Source organism: Manis pentadactyla, chromosome 9, assembly GCF_030020395.1.
Source record: "Manis pentadactyla isolate mManPen7 chromosome 9, mManPen7.hap1, whole genome shotgun sequence".
NCBI classification, from domain to species: Eukaryota; Metazoa; Chordata; class Mammalia; order Pholidota; family Manidae; genus Manis; species Manis pentadactyla.
Window position 1 is genome coordinate 57,102,689 of NC_080027.1, and position 16,492 is coordinate 57,119,180.

Sequence of the window (16,492 nt, forward strand, 5' to 3'; positions counted from 1 at the left end):
CGCCCAGACCCGGGCCACACTCCTCCCTGGATCTTAGCTGTCTCTGTGCCCCCTCCCCAGCACAGGGACCCATTTCTGGTAAGCTTTTAGCAAATGTTGAATAAATGGAAAAACCATGGTACTGGGAGTCAGGAGGCCTGAGTTCCTCTGGGAACTGTCGTGTGTCCTTGGCAAGACCCCGTCCCTCTCTGAGTCAAAGCTTCTTCAGAGAACCAGTGGTTCTGAACCCTGGCTGCCCATTAGATTCACCACAGGACCTTTTAAAGAACACACATCTCTGGGCCACACCCAGTATCAATGATCTGGCACTGGGAGCTGGGCACCAGCATTTTTAAAAGCTTCCCAGATGGCTTTAATGTTCAGCCTGGCTGAGAAAAACTGAGTTTGGCAGTTGTGGGGGAGGTCCTGGCTCTGATAGGATGTGGAAGACCCTTATCAGAGTGGGATGGTGGCCAGATGAGGAAAGGGCAGCCCTGAGTCTTCGGACAGAGGCCCAGAGGCTCCAAGAGAAGGTGCAATTGATCTTCTTAGCCCTGGAAGTGAGGGGGAGGGAGTGTGTGTGTAAGGCACACCTGTGCATGTGTCTGTGTGAGTGATAAGGTGGGTGTAGGGCTGATGAGGATGGTGACTTCCATACTCCCCCAATATCACTACCTAAGAGGAATGCCTTGCAGAGAAAGACACGCAGGCAGGGTACAGGCTGAACTTGGGAGGTGGGGCCCATCCCTGCCACTCTGCCATTGTGGTGTGGTGGGAGGCAGTGGGACTCTGGAGGTAGGCCTGGTTCAAATGCCAACTCTGACCTTGGCCTGCTGTGTGACCTTGGGCAAGTGTCTTAACTTATCTGGCTCCAGTTTGCCTCATCAGGATGACAACCTCATCCCCATAGTTGTGGGGACAAGGGAGACATAGTTTCATTTCTCACCACAGCACTGTCCTGTGAGGCCACCAAGGAGTATAGCCCCTGTGTGGCTCCATGTGGACAAACCTGCCAGGACCTTGCCAGACCTGAGGCCTGTGGGATTGATGGTGGCAGTGACCTCAGCAGGGACGAGTGTGTAGAGGGCTGTGCCTGCCCACCAGACACCTATCTGGACACCCAGACTGACCTCTGTGTCCCCAGGCAAGTGGACTGGCTCGACCTCTGTGTCAGGAGGGGGAGGAGGCTGGGGGTCCCCAGGGCAACTGAGACTGGGGCCCTGACTGGGTCTCTTACTTCCCGCTTCACCTCACAGCCACAGGGCAGACCTTGGTGGTTAAGGCGGGTAAGGTGAGTGGGCTCCCTCCTCTGGACCCCTTTCCCAGGCCTCTTTCCTCAACTCTGGCTCTTTAAGTCACTCTAGCCCAGCTTCCCTACAAGACAGAACAACTCCACAGAGCCAAGACAGTCTCCCCCTTCATCTCTCCTTCCACAAATACTTTTTGACCTTCTCACATGTTCCAGACATTTCTAGGCTCTGGGAATTCAGCAACAAACCAACCAGAATCCTGCCCTCATGGAGTTCATGTTCTAGGTGGCAAGACAGATAATAAACAAACAGACACTTAGAGGGTCTGGGGGTAATGAGCTATAAAGCCAAATAAAGCTTTATATGAAGAATGAGAACAGGGTGTCCTGGGGTGGGGAAAGGGCTGCTGTTATGTCGCATGAGGTGAGCATGGAAGGAAGGCCTTTCTGCTAAGGTGATATTTGAGCAGAGGCCTGAAGGAAGTGAGGGCAGAGTGCCCGAGGCAGAGGGGACCAGGGGATGCAGGGATGCCCTGAGGCCCAGTTGTGGAGTGATGTCAGTGTGGCTGGAGGGAAGAGCAAGAGGTGGGGGTGGACCTCCCAGGACCCCACGGCTGACTGGCAGGGCCCTTGGTCCCCTCCAGGCCTGTTTCTCCATCTGTAAAATGGTGTCACATGGGCTGAGTGGTGTGGGTGGGACAGAGGCCCCTTTGGGGGTATACTGGAATCACTCAGAGGCCTTTTCAAACTACAGAATCCTCCCCTGAGATCCAGCTGTGTGCCTGCCCCACCCCTTGAGGCTGAGTGTTGCAAGCGAGGGGAACCTCCGAGGACTGTGTGGGGAGGGACTGAATGAGTTCAGATGTCCCTTCCAGCCCTCACTGCTCTGCTCCAGGGCCTGCACTTGGCCACAACTGGCAGGTGCTGTGGGAGGTGTGTGAGGAAGAAATGCAGTCTTTGTCTTCAGATAAGCTACAAAGAGAAGCCAAAAGACAGCATGACGATCCCCAACCTACAGGACCTTGTGAGGAGTAGATGAGATGGCACGTTTGGGGGACCTAGCCAGGTGTTCAAAATATTTAGCAATTGGTGTGCTGTAGGCACTGAGCAATCCCAACAGATGCAGGGTATGAATGATATGCAAGAACATCCGCATAGGCTCAGGGAGTGTCTCTGTCCCTGGTGCCAGGCTGGCTTCCCCACTGCCTGTCACATGTCACAGGAGATGCCATTACTCTTCTCTGTGTCCTTATGCGCCTGGCTGGCTGAGGGGTGGGTCTCTGTCCATGGCAGTCCCAGCCCCGGGTCCTGAGTCCACTCACTTTTCTCTGCTCCTGGGTTTTGTAGGAACCAATGCTCCTGCCACTTCCGAGGAGTGGACTATCCCCCTGGAGACAGTGACATTCCATCTCTGGGCCACTGGTGAGCTCCCTTGGTAGCAGCGTTATTGTCCTCCCTTTAAACAGAAGCTGCTAAGTGAAGAAATGCAGCTGAGTAGAATTTTCCATGAAACAGCAGCCACCCTCCCGCTCTGTGCAGGGAGCCGGGGACAGGGTGGGAATAGCTCTCTGAACCCTGCGAGGACCTGAGTACAGCGACTCAGGTCCCTGGGTCCTGTGGTGGCGGGGGGCTCCGTGTCTGGACTCTGCAGTCAGCTAACCCCAGTGTTCCTGCCCTCTCTCTCTCTGTAGTCACTGTGAAGATGGAGTCATGAGCTGTGACAGCAGAGCCTCAGGTAAGGGTGATTGGAAGGATGGGGGCTCTTCTCAGGGGTCCCACATGGTAGTGGGGTTATGGACAAAAGAGTGGGGAGCTCGAGGACAGATCAGGACAGGGAGAGCCCACCCCAGGTCTTACCCCACACTGAGCCTTCAGAATCCCTTGCCTCCCGGGAAAGGCCCCAGCTTGGAGGGTGGCATCCGAAAATCCTGTCCCAGTCCCAGCCCCACCTAGTGGCTGCCCCTCCCGATCCTCAAGGAGAGGCCGAGCCTCTGCCTTCCTCAGAGGCAACCAGCTGGGGGGTCTAGACAGTCCCTTGTCCTTCTGGATTTCCGAGGTGTGTGCTGTCATGGCCCTACTGAGGCTGACTCTGCCCAGCTGAATGCCGGATGGGGCAGGGGGAAAGGAGTATGTCACAGAGATGGGGAAGATATCCCGGGCCTTTGAGATTCGCCAAGGCAATAACGAGGGTGGTAGGGTGGCATGGTGGTGGGCCGGCCTGGGAGGGACTTGGAAGTGGTAGAGCAGGAAGCTGGAGCCTTCATGGAGGGCCTCATGGGGCAGAGGAAGTCGCTAAGGATGGGGATTAGCACAGAGGGCCTGGAGAATAATGGTATGGCAGGTGGCAAAGAGCAAGGCCTCCAGAGTCAGGCAGCCCTGGGTTCAAATCGTGCCCAGTGCTTGCTAGCTTACAACCCTGGGTAACTCATTCCACCTCTCTGAGTCTTCACTTCCTCTTTTGTATATAACCTAGAATGCTGCATTCTCTCCCTGTTCTGTGTATATTCCTGAAAGTGTTTTTGTTGCTCTGGCTTTAGAGTTCTGCCTCTTTAGGGCTTTTATCTCATCTCCTAGGGTTATTTCTTTCACTCTGCTCCATGCCTAGTTTCACTAGGCTGGGCATGGAACTCAGCTCCCTTTTACTGGTTTCCCTAAATAAGATCCCTCACACTAGGTGTAAGTGTGCATGGTGACCTGACTGAAGGCTCCAGAAGAGAGTGAGGTTATGTCACAGAGGTATAGGTGATGGGGAGGTGACCTCCCTGTTGTTACAAGTCCTCTGCCCACCCTGCCACACTGCGTGGCTCTCCTTTCTGGCTCTTCTCCTGGTCCCTTCTCTTTCTGGTCCCTCTGGGGTATTTGCTCTCACTTTATTATGCCTTTGAAAGCAGAAGTGACTTCTCTCCATTATGTGGGAAAATGGGGGATAATAATACCTCACAGAGTTGTTGCAAGATTAAATAAGAAAATGCATTAAATAAGAATGTGCCTGGAATGGTACCTGGAGAGGACATGGTACTGGTGGTGGTGGTAGTGCTAGTGGCAGTGTTTGTCCCACTGCGTGATTGCCCACATCTCTCCCTTCCTCTGTGATGTGCATCTGGGAACCCCAGGACTGCCTCGGGAGCAGCCAGGGCACAAGGGGCATCAGAGCCCCAGCTCTTCCCGCATCCTCCAGATGCTGGGTCCCTAGGTCTCCCTGTCCACCCCTGCCATCCAGGCGCCCACCCCCGAGGCTCAGCTATTCTGAGTGTCCTGCTGAGTGTCCAAGCTCTTTCCAGCACCCACCCTCCTCTCTTCCAGCTGCTGCCTGCCCAGTGGGCCAGATCTTTGTGAACTGCAGTGACCGGCACACTGACCCTGAGCTGAACAGAGAGAGGACATGTGAGCAGCAGCTGCTGAACCTGAGTGTGCCAGCCCGTGGCCCCTGCCTGTCAGGCTGCGCCTGTCCCCAAGGGTGTGTACCCATGTCACCATGGTCTCCCACTCTTGAGGGAACCAGGGACCACGAGGTGGAGTGAGGGGCAGGGAAACCTCACCCAGCCTTGCAGGGAGGCATTAGCCCAGGGCTGGCCAATGACAGTGTAACGGCCCGTGGGGAGTCTGAGAAAGAGCAGAAGCGTGGGGGTCCAAACTGCAGTGGTTTCTACCTGGCTGGACTTCTTACTGATGTGTGACCTTGGATAAGGGAGGGGCCTAACCTCTGTTTTTGATCTGCAAAATGAGAATAATAATAACAATACCTACCATCTCAACAGGTTGTTGTGAGGATTAAATGAGGTACCAAAGTGGAGGCACTGAGTGGGTGGGTGGCATGTTCTAGAGATTCGATGGGTTGAAGCCCAGGAAAGGAAACGTATTTCAGCTTTCAGCCTCTTTCCCTGCAAAGGTCTGACCTCAGCCCTCAGGTGGAGGCTGGTGTTCCTCTTATACTTTAAAAAGAAAGGCTCTATCCAGCGGAAAAAGTCTCCCTCCCAGGTGCTGAGACTCTTGCCATTAAAGCTGTGAGACCCGCATAAGCTGCATTTCGTGGGCATGCCTCAGGGGTGCTCTGTATACTGACGTGGCTGCAGGGCCTGGCACCCCGCTCTGCCAGTTCTCATTCCTGACTCTGGTCTTACTACGGGTCTGGGCTAAGGCAACAGCTGGGCAACTCATCCCATGACTCGGCAGCCCAGGGCTGTGTGTTCAGCCTGTACAGTGGTCAGCTCGGAGTCCTGGCCCAGGCCTGGCAGCCAGGCCAGGTGAGAGGGGACAGGTGTTTTTAAGGTGAGATGGGGAGGGAATAGTCATTCAGAGCTTTTTTGTTTATAGAACACCTTGATGCTATCATTCCTTCAATCTCAGAGCCTCCCTGGGAGAAAGAAGGGGAAGATCATTATTCCCATTTTACAGATGAAGGAACTGAGGCCAGGGGCAGGGTCGGGGGAAGTGGTCTGCCCAAGGAGCCATGACTCAAGCCCAGGTCTGCTTCCTCCAAACCCTGCTCTTTGGCCAGAGCATGTCAGCTCCATGAGGCCTGCACAGAGGTCATAATGACGGTGTGAGTCCAACCCTCACCAGGCACGGGCACCCACAAGAGACCCCTGTGAGGTCTCAAGAGCCCACCCAGGATCCTAAGTCCAGCTCTCAGGATGCAGACACTACCTGCTGCCACTTAGGCCCCAGAGGAGCTTGTGAGGAATGTCAGTCCTTGAAGGCCTCTTGTGTCCCCATCCTTGCGGGTACAAGCCTGCCTCTAAGCCTGAGGATGAGGAGAGCCCAGGCCTTTGGGGTCAGGAACCGAGGGCCACTCACTGCCAGGCATGGTGGCAGAGCCACGGAGGCAAGGTGGGACTGGAGGGCTGGGCTCAGTCCCACCAGCGACTAGTCACCTGACCTCTCCAAACACATCTTCATCTGTAAAATGAGGGCTGATGGCTCCCTCCCCCGGGTGGGGGCACTGGGGAGTGAGGGATTCCCGGAGATCCCGCTCAGGAACGGGCTCTGTGGTCTCTAAGTCTGTGCTCCTCAAAGGCTGTGCGCATGGATCTCCAGGGGTGCTGCGGAAGCGTACCCTGATTCAGGGCCCTGGGCAGAACCTGGGACTCAGCGTGTCTAACCAGCTCCCAGGAGACACCGATGCTGTTGGGACCACACTTTCCATAGCCAGGTTCTAAAACACCATCTGACATTAAGGATTAGTTTAACTCAGAAGATCTCAAAGCCAGTGTGGGCTTCCCTTTTCAGTCCCCAGGCTTCAAAGGGCAGGATGCCACGTGAAGATTCCTAACGGCTGGGTGACCTTTGGCAAGTTACGTGGCCACTTGGTTTTCATTTTCAGTTTTCTTACCTATAAGGTGCTGCTGGCTGTCTGCAGGACCAGTCTGAGCAGGCAGTACCCAAATCCTCTGCCTCTAATCCAGGCCTTTCAAAGTTTGAGCCTGGTCCTGCTGCTATGCCAGGGACTTCCACAGTCAGGCTGCGGGGGATGGGGCAGGCCAGTCACCTTAAGGTTTGTTGCTAGCTATGTGACATCAGACAAATCACTCAATTTTTCTAAGCCTGGGTTTGCTCATCATTGAATTGGGGATAATAATGTACTTTGCAGGGTTCTGATGAGAATTAAATGAGACAGTGACTGCAAGGAGCGCAGCCCTGTGTAGGAAATGCTCCGTGAAAACTTCTTCCCTTCCCTTTCTTAGGGCTGAGCCCCCATCACCTCTTGGGGAATTTATCCTAGTGGCTGATGCTCTGTATCAAATGCCTCATGAGGCGCTTACACATATTCCACAGGGGCTTGTAAAAGGAAATTATCTGAGTCTCAACTGGTAAGGGAAGGACAGGCATCCACTACCATCCACTATCTCCCAAAGATGTCCACATACCATCGTAAGAACCCCTGCCCAGAACCCCCGGGGCCCCTGGGCCTCATGCCCGTCTCCATAGTGTTTCTAAGAATATGGGTGCTGCATATTGCTCCAAGGACCATGGGCCCCTCCAGGGCCACTGGTGTTTTCTGTGTCACTCCTACTTTGTTTGCAGCTGGGTGCGAGGCAGGGGCCCTGGGCCTACTAGCAGTGTGCACTGTGGTTATGAGCATAGACTTTGGAGTCAGGCTTGAATCCCGATTCTGCCACTTACTGGGTGAGTTAACTTCCCCGAGGCTTGGTTTCCTCCTCTGTAAAATGGCATGGAGTGAGCACTCTGTGTGAGCAGACAGCGTCATCTTCCTTCATTTGGATGCCATTCATTTGCCAGTGGCCCCTGAGGGGACCCTGAAATGAGAAGATTCTTTAACTGGTGAGGAAGGCACTCCGCAGATTGAGGGCACCTGGAGGCCAGAGGCCAGAACTCCTCTCTGCATGCTCCTCTCTGTGGTGGGCACACAGCAGGTGCTCAGGGGATGCAGGCGGGTCTGCAAAGGGCCAGGAGGGAGTGGCAGATGGTGGGCAGCAGGGAAGACCCCTCAGGAAATGGGGAGGGACAGGGCCTGTAGCTGAAGGTAGGAGGTGGTGAGCCGGCCTATCGCTGATGTCTAATGCAGTTATGAGGAAAGGAGGGACAAGAAACCAATATTTATTGTATCTACTAGGAGCTAGGCTGTGTGCCCAGGGCTATAATTAAATTCTCATAATGACCTTGGGGGAAAGGCCTCATTATCTCCAATGTACGCATGAAAAACAGAGGCTTGGAAAGATTAAGTGGCTCCAGGGAAAACATAGTGGATTAAGTACGTACTTTTTTTTTCTGCTTCCTCCCACAACCGCAATGAAATGTTGGTAATGGAGTAAGAAAAGTATAAGTCCCCAGGGACAAAGAATACAGTAGTAGGACTTCCAGGGGCACGCTATGGGTCAGTAGTTTTTGAAGAAGGAATGAGGGTGGATGTGTAGAAGCTGACCTTGCAGAGCACAGGTTAATGGCTACTGTTTACAGAAGAGAAGGTCAAGGATAAAGAACCTGTGTCATGTTGACAGCTTCAGGAACAGAAGGCTCCAGATATCTCAAAAAGTGAGGTGGTGGAGGGAGACAGGAGGATGAGTTGCAGGTCTGTTTAAGGAGCAGCTAAGACCCCAGGATCCACCCTCCACAGCCCCCACCTCCCCCTGCCTCCCTGGCAGGTGCCCTAGCCCCCTCCAGCAGGAGAAAGGTGTTAAGAGTTTCTAGAGAAGCCGTATCAGAGCCTTTGATTTCAGGGGCACCAGCAGGGGTAAGACACGGAGTGAAAACAGGGAGATGTAAGTGAAAGCCTAGTGGGACCCCAGTCCTCTTCCCCTGTTTGGCTCCCAGGATGGTGGCATCAGAGCTTTTGCCTTGCAGGCTGGAGATAAAGAGGATTCTTCTCCTGAAAATTGGCTGGGCCAAGAGAAAAAAACCACAGACACTGACATTTTGGGGGTTCCCCAAAATACGTGAGTTCCTCTTAAATATGGAGCTTCCAAACAACTTTTGGTGCCACACTGTTCTTTTTTCCCTTTTATACTTTTTTAAAGTGAGGCATAATTTACATACAGTAAAATGTGTAGGTTCTATGTGTATAGTTTGCTAAGCTCTGACAAAGTTATATCCTTGTGTAAGCCACCTATAAAAAAAATACTCATTGTTTGTCGGATCTCATTATTGTTTTAACTTGTATTTCCCTAATCCCAATGAATACTTTTTCATGTTTTTTTTGGCCATTTGTACATCTTCCTTCATGAAGTGTCCACTCAAGTCTTTTGCCCATTTTTTATTTGGTTGATTTTATTGTCATTGAGTTGTAGAAGTTCTTTCTTTTGCCAAATATATGTATTGTAAATATTTTCCCCCAATATGTGCTTTGCCTGTTTATTTACTTAATGTGTCTTAATATGTCTAAAATCGTCTAATGAGATTTTTATCATGTCTAATTTATTTTTTCTTTATGACTAGTGCTCTCTGTGCTCTAAGAAACCTTTGTTAACTCCAAGGTTGCAGAGATAATCCTTTTTTTCTTCTAGGGGCTTTACAATTTTAGTTTTTATATTTGGGTCTATAACCTATCTAAAATTATTATGTTTTGTGTATGTTGTAAAAGGAAGTCAAGTTTCATACTGTTTTTTTCCTGATAGCTATCTAGAGGTTCCAGCCTAATTTTAATAGAAGATTTTCCTCTCCCTATTGAACTGCTTTGGCAACTTTGTAAAAAATCAGTTGACTGTATAAATGTGCATCTCTTTCAGGACTCTATTCTGTTCCGTTGATCTATTTGTCTCTCTTTAGGCCAATATCACAGTTTTGATTTCTGAAGTTTTCTAGAAAGTCTTGAAGTAAGTAATGGTGTTCCAACTTTGTTATTTTTCAAAGCTTTTTATACTTCTAAGCCTTTGCATTTCCATGTAAATTTAGGATTAGCTTGTCAACTTCTACAAAAAAGCCTTTTGGATTTTTATAGGCTTTGTGTTGAATCTGTAGATCAATTTGGGGAGAACTGACATCTTCCCACTGGTGAGTCTTCCAGTGCACAAATGTGATAGTATCTCTCTGTTTACTGGGTCTTTGTCAACTTCTCTCAGCAATATTTCATAGTTCTCATGTAGAGGATATGCACATTTGTCATTGAATTTGTTCCTAGGTATTTGATGTTTTTGTTGACCATGCCATCTAAGTTGTCAAATTTCTTAGCTTACATTGTAAAATTATTCCCTTATTTTCCCCTTAATATCTGTAGGATGTGAAATGATGTCTCTTTGCTCTTGATATTGGTAATTTGGTTCTTTTTTTTACTATTCAGTCTAGCCAGGGGTTTGTCATTTTATTGATCTTTTCAAAGAACCAACTCGGTTTCATTGATTTTCTCTGTTATTTTTCTGTTTTCTATTTCACTGATTCCTGCTATCTTAATTTATTTTTTCTTTCTACTTACTTTGGATTTAATTTGCTCTTATATTTCTAGTTTAGATCTTTTATCATAATCCTTTATTATTTTCTAATATAAACATTTAAAGCTATAAATTTCCCTGTAAGAATAGTTGCTCTCTACAAATTTTGTAAGACTGTATTTTCATTATTTTTCTTGTAATATTTTTAAATTTCCTTTGTGATTTCTTTACTGATCCATGGGTTATTTAGAAATGTTACTAAATTTTGAAATATTTGGAGACTTTCCTTATTTCTAATTTAGTTTCACTGAGGTCAGACAATAATGTACTTTGTATGATTTTAAGTTTTAAATTTGACTTCTTTATGGTCCAAAGTGTAGTTGTTTTGGTGAACATTCCATGAATGCTTGAAAATATTGTGCAGTCTGCTATTATTGAATAGAGGGTTCTTTAATTGTCAGTTAGGGCAAGAGCATTGTTAGAGTTGTTCACATCTTCTGCATGTATGATGATTTTTTGCCTGTTTGTTCAATCATTAATAGAGTGGAGTGTTTCTTCCTCCTTTTAGTTCTGTGAGTTTTCGATTGTTTTTTTGAAGCTCTGTTATTGGTGCATGCCCATTTAGGATTGTTATGGTCTCTTAATAGATTGACCCTTCTATTATCATGAAACATCCCTCCTTATCACTGCTAATGCTATTTGTCTTGAAGTCTTCTTTGTCTGATGTTAATATAGCCACTCCATCTTTCCTTCAACTGGTGTTTGCCTGGTATTTTTCCTCACCATTTTACTTTTAACTTATCTGTGCCTTTATATTTCAATTGTGTCATCTGTAAGCAGAATCTAGTTGGGTCTTGCTTTTTTAGCCAATGTTACAGATTCTCCCTTTTAATTAGAGAATTTATACATTTGGATTTAATGGAATTGGATTCGATTTAAAGCTACCGTCTTGTTATTTGTTATGTTTGTCCTTTCCTCCCCTTCTTTTCTGTCCTTCTGGGTTAAGTATTTTTAGCATTTTATTTTATCTCCTGTATTTCATTTAAAATATATATCTTGGCATTTTTATTTTTTTGCAGTTTCTCTAGATATTACACTGTGTCTTTCACTTATGACAGTATGTTTCATAACTTTTTGTTTCACTTATGAATTAGTAGAATGAGTAATTATAACAGTACACTTTCATTTACTTTCTTCTTGTCCCTTGTACTATTATTGTCATGCATTTTACTTCTACATGTATTATAAACCCCACAATTCATTGTTAATCATGCTCTAAATGCTTAATTATCTCTTAGAGAAATTAAAAAATAATTTTGAAAAGTATTTACCAACATATTTTCCATTTTGGGAGCTCTTCATTCCTTCATGTGGATCTGAGTTTCCATCTTCCTAAAAAACTCCCTTTAACATTTCTTTTAGTTCAGGTGTACTGGTTGCTCAATGAGCAGCCTGAGTAGACAGGTCAAAGGCCACTCATAGTCTGTTCATTCATATACAGCTAGTGCCTACTGGACACCTGGGCACTGGCATCCAGCCTGGCCAGGGGAATATGGCTGGTAGAGCTGAGCCTTGCTTCCTGATGGCAGACTTCCAAGTTGGGTCAAGTCTGTCTCTGGCTTTTCCAAGGTACCTCTGAACTCCACTGGGCAGCAGCAGGATGTAGGAACCATGACCAGTCTCTTCTAGAATAATTTCTGAGAGGCACCCCAGTGTACCCACATGGGTGCAGGGTTTTGCACAGGTGGTAGATATGGGAAGGGTGCTTTCCTGAACATGTGCTTGCTGTGTCCCTACAGCCTACTCAGACATGGGGATGCTTGTTTCCCGCCAGAGGAATGCCCGTGCACTTGGAAGGGAAAGGAATATTACCCTGGGGACCAGGTCGAGTCTCCCTGTTACACCTGGTAAGTGAGGGCCCCATCCAGGCTCTGCTTTTTGTTGGGAGTGAGGATGGATATGGGATGCATGATCATGACCACGGTCTAGCATTTCCCCTTCCACCATTTCACACTCACATTGTGTGCTTGTATGTTACATAGGGGTTTGCGTATATATACTAGCATATGCATAGAAGGAAATTTTGGGGTGTTTTTGTATTTACATGAATGTGAATTTGTTCGGACATATATATGAATGTGTGTACATGCATATTTGTAGCCATGATGATATGTTTACATATTTATGTGCATGAATAAGTGTGGGTACAAATCCAAAATGCACTGATTGCATATGTGAACCTAATTGCATATACACAATTAATGGGCATGCATAAACCTGAATATGTTCATGAATACATACAATTATGAATGTGTGTATTTATACACATGTGTTTATATACATCTGTGTTTATATGCATCTAGTTAGTATGTGGGGACATATGTGTGCAAAGTATGTGAATGTATGCTTGCACTGGGCATACATATTTACATGTGAATGGACATGTATCTGTAAATGTTCATTTGTGTTTTCCTATGAGTATGTGCATGCCTAAGTACGAAAGTATGTGACTATATTTGCACACCATATCTATATTAATACAAGTATATGTGTGTGTGTGTATGTGTGTGTGTGCACCTGGATTGGGTTCTGTGGAAATAGACTTGGGGGCCAATTCTGTTGAAAGTGGATAGAGACTCAACCTCTTAAAGTAGCCCCACAGGCCTCCACTACTGTTGAGCTTAACTCACATTAACTGCCTACAAAGCCTTTACTTCTGAAGAGGTCTGTGTGATTCCTTTTAAGTCAATTTATTTTCCCACTCTCCACCTGTACTCTGCTTCTGAGAGAACTGAGGGTCTCTGCCACCCTGTAAATCATGTAAATGTTGAAATTCCCCCAATGACCCTTCCAAAGCCTTACAACTACCCAGCAACTGATGAGCCCTCTTAACCTGCATCCCCCAGCCTGGTGGCTCCCACTGCGGCCTCCTTTGCCAGGTGCTCTCAGAGGTTCCTGGCCCAGGAAGCCTCTCCAAAGGGCACATGGAGCCCCCTGCCATTCCCCTGTGGCCTCACACCCCTGCAGAGGCCCAGCCTGGGCTCCCCAGGGCTCTGAGAGTGCCCAGGCTCCTTCACCCCTGGATTTGTCTGCACACTGCCCCAGGCGGCCACGTCCTGCAGGTCCCTGAGCCCCAGGTCCCCCCATTCCCTGGACAGTGATCAAAGCGTATCAGCCAGAATCATGGGGCTACATCTTTCTGGGTGGGGAGGGGAAGGAGACAGGCCAGGACCCCTCAGAAAGGTCTGCTCAGCTCATTCCAATGGAACCCTGCACCCAGGGGAACCCACTTCCTGTCTTGGTCACATATCACATTCAAATGACTGTCCAAAGAAGTCAGGCTGGATGCAAGATCCTGTGTGAAATAGCTTTAGGTCAGCCTTGGTGTACTGGCTCATGGTCTGGTGTTTCAAAGATGGGTGTGTTCTGTACTAACCCTTCACAGCCACGCAGCCAAGTTCCTATGACTGTTGTAGGCCCGGGAAGGTCTCCTAGACTTATGAATTCCTCTTGCCTTAGTGAGTGTGTACACATGTGAGTGTGCATAGGCACGTGAGCTCCAGCTGGCTGGATGGAGGAGTCCCAGGTGTGGCAAAGGGATGAGCAGGTCCTCTGGTGTCCCCGCTCCTGTCATAGCCGCACTGAGCTCAAGCAGATGCTTGGGTCCTTCCCATCTTGGGGACATTCAGATCTTTGTGAAGATAGTGGTGTGGAGTATGGAGAGGCAGCCTTATTTGGTCTCAGGGCCATGGGCAATGGGGGACAGAGAAAGCTCTGGGGTGGGGGGCAGTGAGTAACGATAAACTAGTGCCCTGATGTTGGGGAACAAACTTGGTCACTGTGCCAACATTGGGAACCAGCCAGGGGCAGCCTGGTGTGGGCTGGAAGCATCCAGCACTGGTGCCAGGAGACCCATCCAATTAGCTAGAGCACAGTCCTCAGTTCCTGTCCCATGCTCGAGTTGAAACTGTCCTGTTTCTCTGGTCCGGGGGATGGCTGTGGCATTTAGTCCTATGTCAGCAGCAGAATCACAGTGAGGCCCATCTTCCCAGGGCTGGTTTCCCCTGGTGTTTTCACAGGGTCAAAGCTTTGGCCGTCTGACCACAGAAGTCCCAGGTATAATATCAGGGCATGGAGTTCTGTGCAGACTGCATGTCGCACTGTTTGTGGGGTGTTGTGACAGTGGTGGGCCAGAGGTGAGACTGGGTGCCAGGCGCACTGTGGTGAGGCACAGGCTCACCAGCCCACATTCACCCAGGGGTGCTTTGTCATTTTACTGGACACCAGCCACCACACTGGCACCCCCAGTCTCAAGCAGGGGGATGCCCATGCTATGTTGAATCTTCTCCTGTGAGCACTTTGTTGTCAAATGGTGGAGGGAAAATCAGAAGCAGGGCCAAAGGGCTGGGATTATTTTAGGATTTGGAACTGTGACATCTCTTCTCTGATTTACACTCACTCCCTTGGTGAACTTACCGGGTCTCATGACAGTAAGGCCCATCCATATGCAGATGACTCCCAGATTCCTACCTGTAATCCACATCTCACTCCTGAGCTCCAGACTCACACATCCAACATCTGCTTTACATCCCCACCTGTATGTCTAATGGACGTCTCGAGCGCAGTGTGTCCCAACTGAACACTTGCTCTTTCCCCTCAGACCTGCTTCTCCGTCAGCCCTCCCTATCTGGGTTAATGAAGACTCTATTCTTCCAGTTGCTCAGGCCAAAATTCCTGAAGTCATCCTTAAGTCTTCTCTGTCACTACCTACATCCAAACTGTCTGAAAATACTTTTGGTTGTATCTTCAAAATAGATCCAGGATCTGACTACTTACTCCTTCCATTGCTGTTTGCCAGCTCCAAGTCACCATCACTTCATCCCAGAGTTACTGTAATAGCCTCCCAACTAGTCTTCCTACTTTCACCCTCGGGCCCTTCAGCATAGATTCAGTGCAGCAGCCAGAGTGGGACATAAGTCAGATTGTATCATTCCCATCATCAAATCCTCCAAACACTCTCTCACGCCAGCAAAAGATGCTGCTCTCAGAATGGCCGTCTCGGACCTCTGGGGTCTGGCCCTCTGTTCCCTCCCTGAATTCCTCCTCTACTCCTCCACTCTCCATTTTAACCATGTTTTCCTCCTGAATGTTCCCCAGGGCCTGTGCAGAGGCTGCCCCCTCTGCCCAGAATGTTCTTTCCGATGTCCATACAGTTAGTTTTCTCACCTCCTTTAGGTCTCCACTCAAACGGCCCTCTGACCTCCCAATTTAACTTGCAGCCCACTCCGTACCCCCTCCTGACCCCTCTATCCTACCTCTTCCTCCCGTAACACTCACTGCCTTCTGACACATGATATTCCTTACTCATGCTAACTAATTTTTTATTATTTAGTGTTGTATCTTCTTTCTCTAGAATATTAGCTTCACAAAGGCAGAGGTTTTTTTCTGCTTTGTTCACTGATATATCTCAGAGTCCTGGAATTATGCCTGAGATATAGTAGGCATTTAATATTTGTTGAATGAATGAATGAATGAACAATTGGAGCGGTAAAGAGAATGTGGACTTTGGAATGGAATAGATCTGGGTTCGGTCTCAGCTCCTTTATTTATGGGTTGTGTATTCCTCAACCTCTCCAAGCCCTGGTGTCTCCTGCATAAAAAACAGGGACCCACAATCCCACCCTCAAGGATTCTGTTGAAGGTCGGTGTTTGCCAACACCCTGGCTCCGGGGCACACAGTGGGCACTAGAGAGGCAAAGCATCCATGATATTCAGAGTGGGGTGGGTGGGACCTGCGGGCGGCTCTGTGTGTGTGTTTCAGCGTGTGCCAGCAGGGCTCCTTTCAATGCGCGCTCCACCCCTGCGCTTCCACCTGCACGGCGTATGGTGACCGGCACTACCGCACGTTTGACGGACTCCCGTTTGACTTTGTGGGGGCATGCAAAGTGCACCTGATCAAGGTGAGCTCCTGGATGTGTCTGCCCGGTGGCTCTGTGGGGACCCAGAGCAGCTGAGGCTGAGGACCTGGTGTCATTCAGGACATGGTGGTGTTCTAGACTCCAGTCTGATGCACAGTGGGGTGGGGTGGGGGATCTAAGCCCTGCGGTGTAGCTATCTGTAGACTGAAGAAGATGCTGGGGAGTGAGCTCAGGGCTGGGCCCAGCTCAGGAGGCATAAAATACCCCACTGCCTCTCCACTTGTTAGAATAACCTTGCCACATTGGGTCTCAATGATTTTTTTAAAATCTGTGATTAGAGCTGTTGCTTTTTGAGCTTTTATTACCTGCCTGGTGGTCTACTGAGCCATTCTGGTAGATTACTTTGCTTACTCTCAGAGGAGCCCTATGAGGTAGAGCTTATTGACTCCATATTTGGGGATAGCAGCTTGGGCCTAGGGAACCAACAGGGTGGGTGAGAGAGTGCCAGAGACACACCCAGGGTA

General features: G+C 48.8%; 1 protein-coding gene across 3 annotated transcripts in view; it reads left to right on the forward strand.

Annotated features, from left to right (window-relative positions):
• The window catches only part of OTOG (otogelin), a 76,399-nt gene that overhangs the window by 19,566 nt on the left and 40,341 nt on the right, over positions 1-16,492 (forward strand). For all 3 annotated transcript variants that reach the window (XR_005025373.2, XM_036888142.2, XM_036888143.2), the window contains exons 20-25: positions 931-1,123; positions 2,576-2,650; positions 2,920-2,963; positions 4,532-4,685; positions 11,850-11,957; positions 15,872-16,010. Coding sequence is in view for 2 of the 3 variants with exons in the window: in XM_036888142.2 (XP_036744037.2) it covers positions 931-1,123; positions 2,576-2,650; positions 2,920-2,963; positions 4,532-4,685; positions 11,850-11,957; positions 15,872-16,010 (713 nt within the window). In the remaining variant the exon portion in view is untranslated. The remainder of the gene's footprint in view (positions 1-930; positions 1,124-2,575; positions 2,651-2,919; positions 2,964-4,531; positions 4,686-11,849; positions 11,958-15,871; positions 16,011-16,492) is intronic.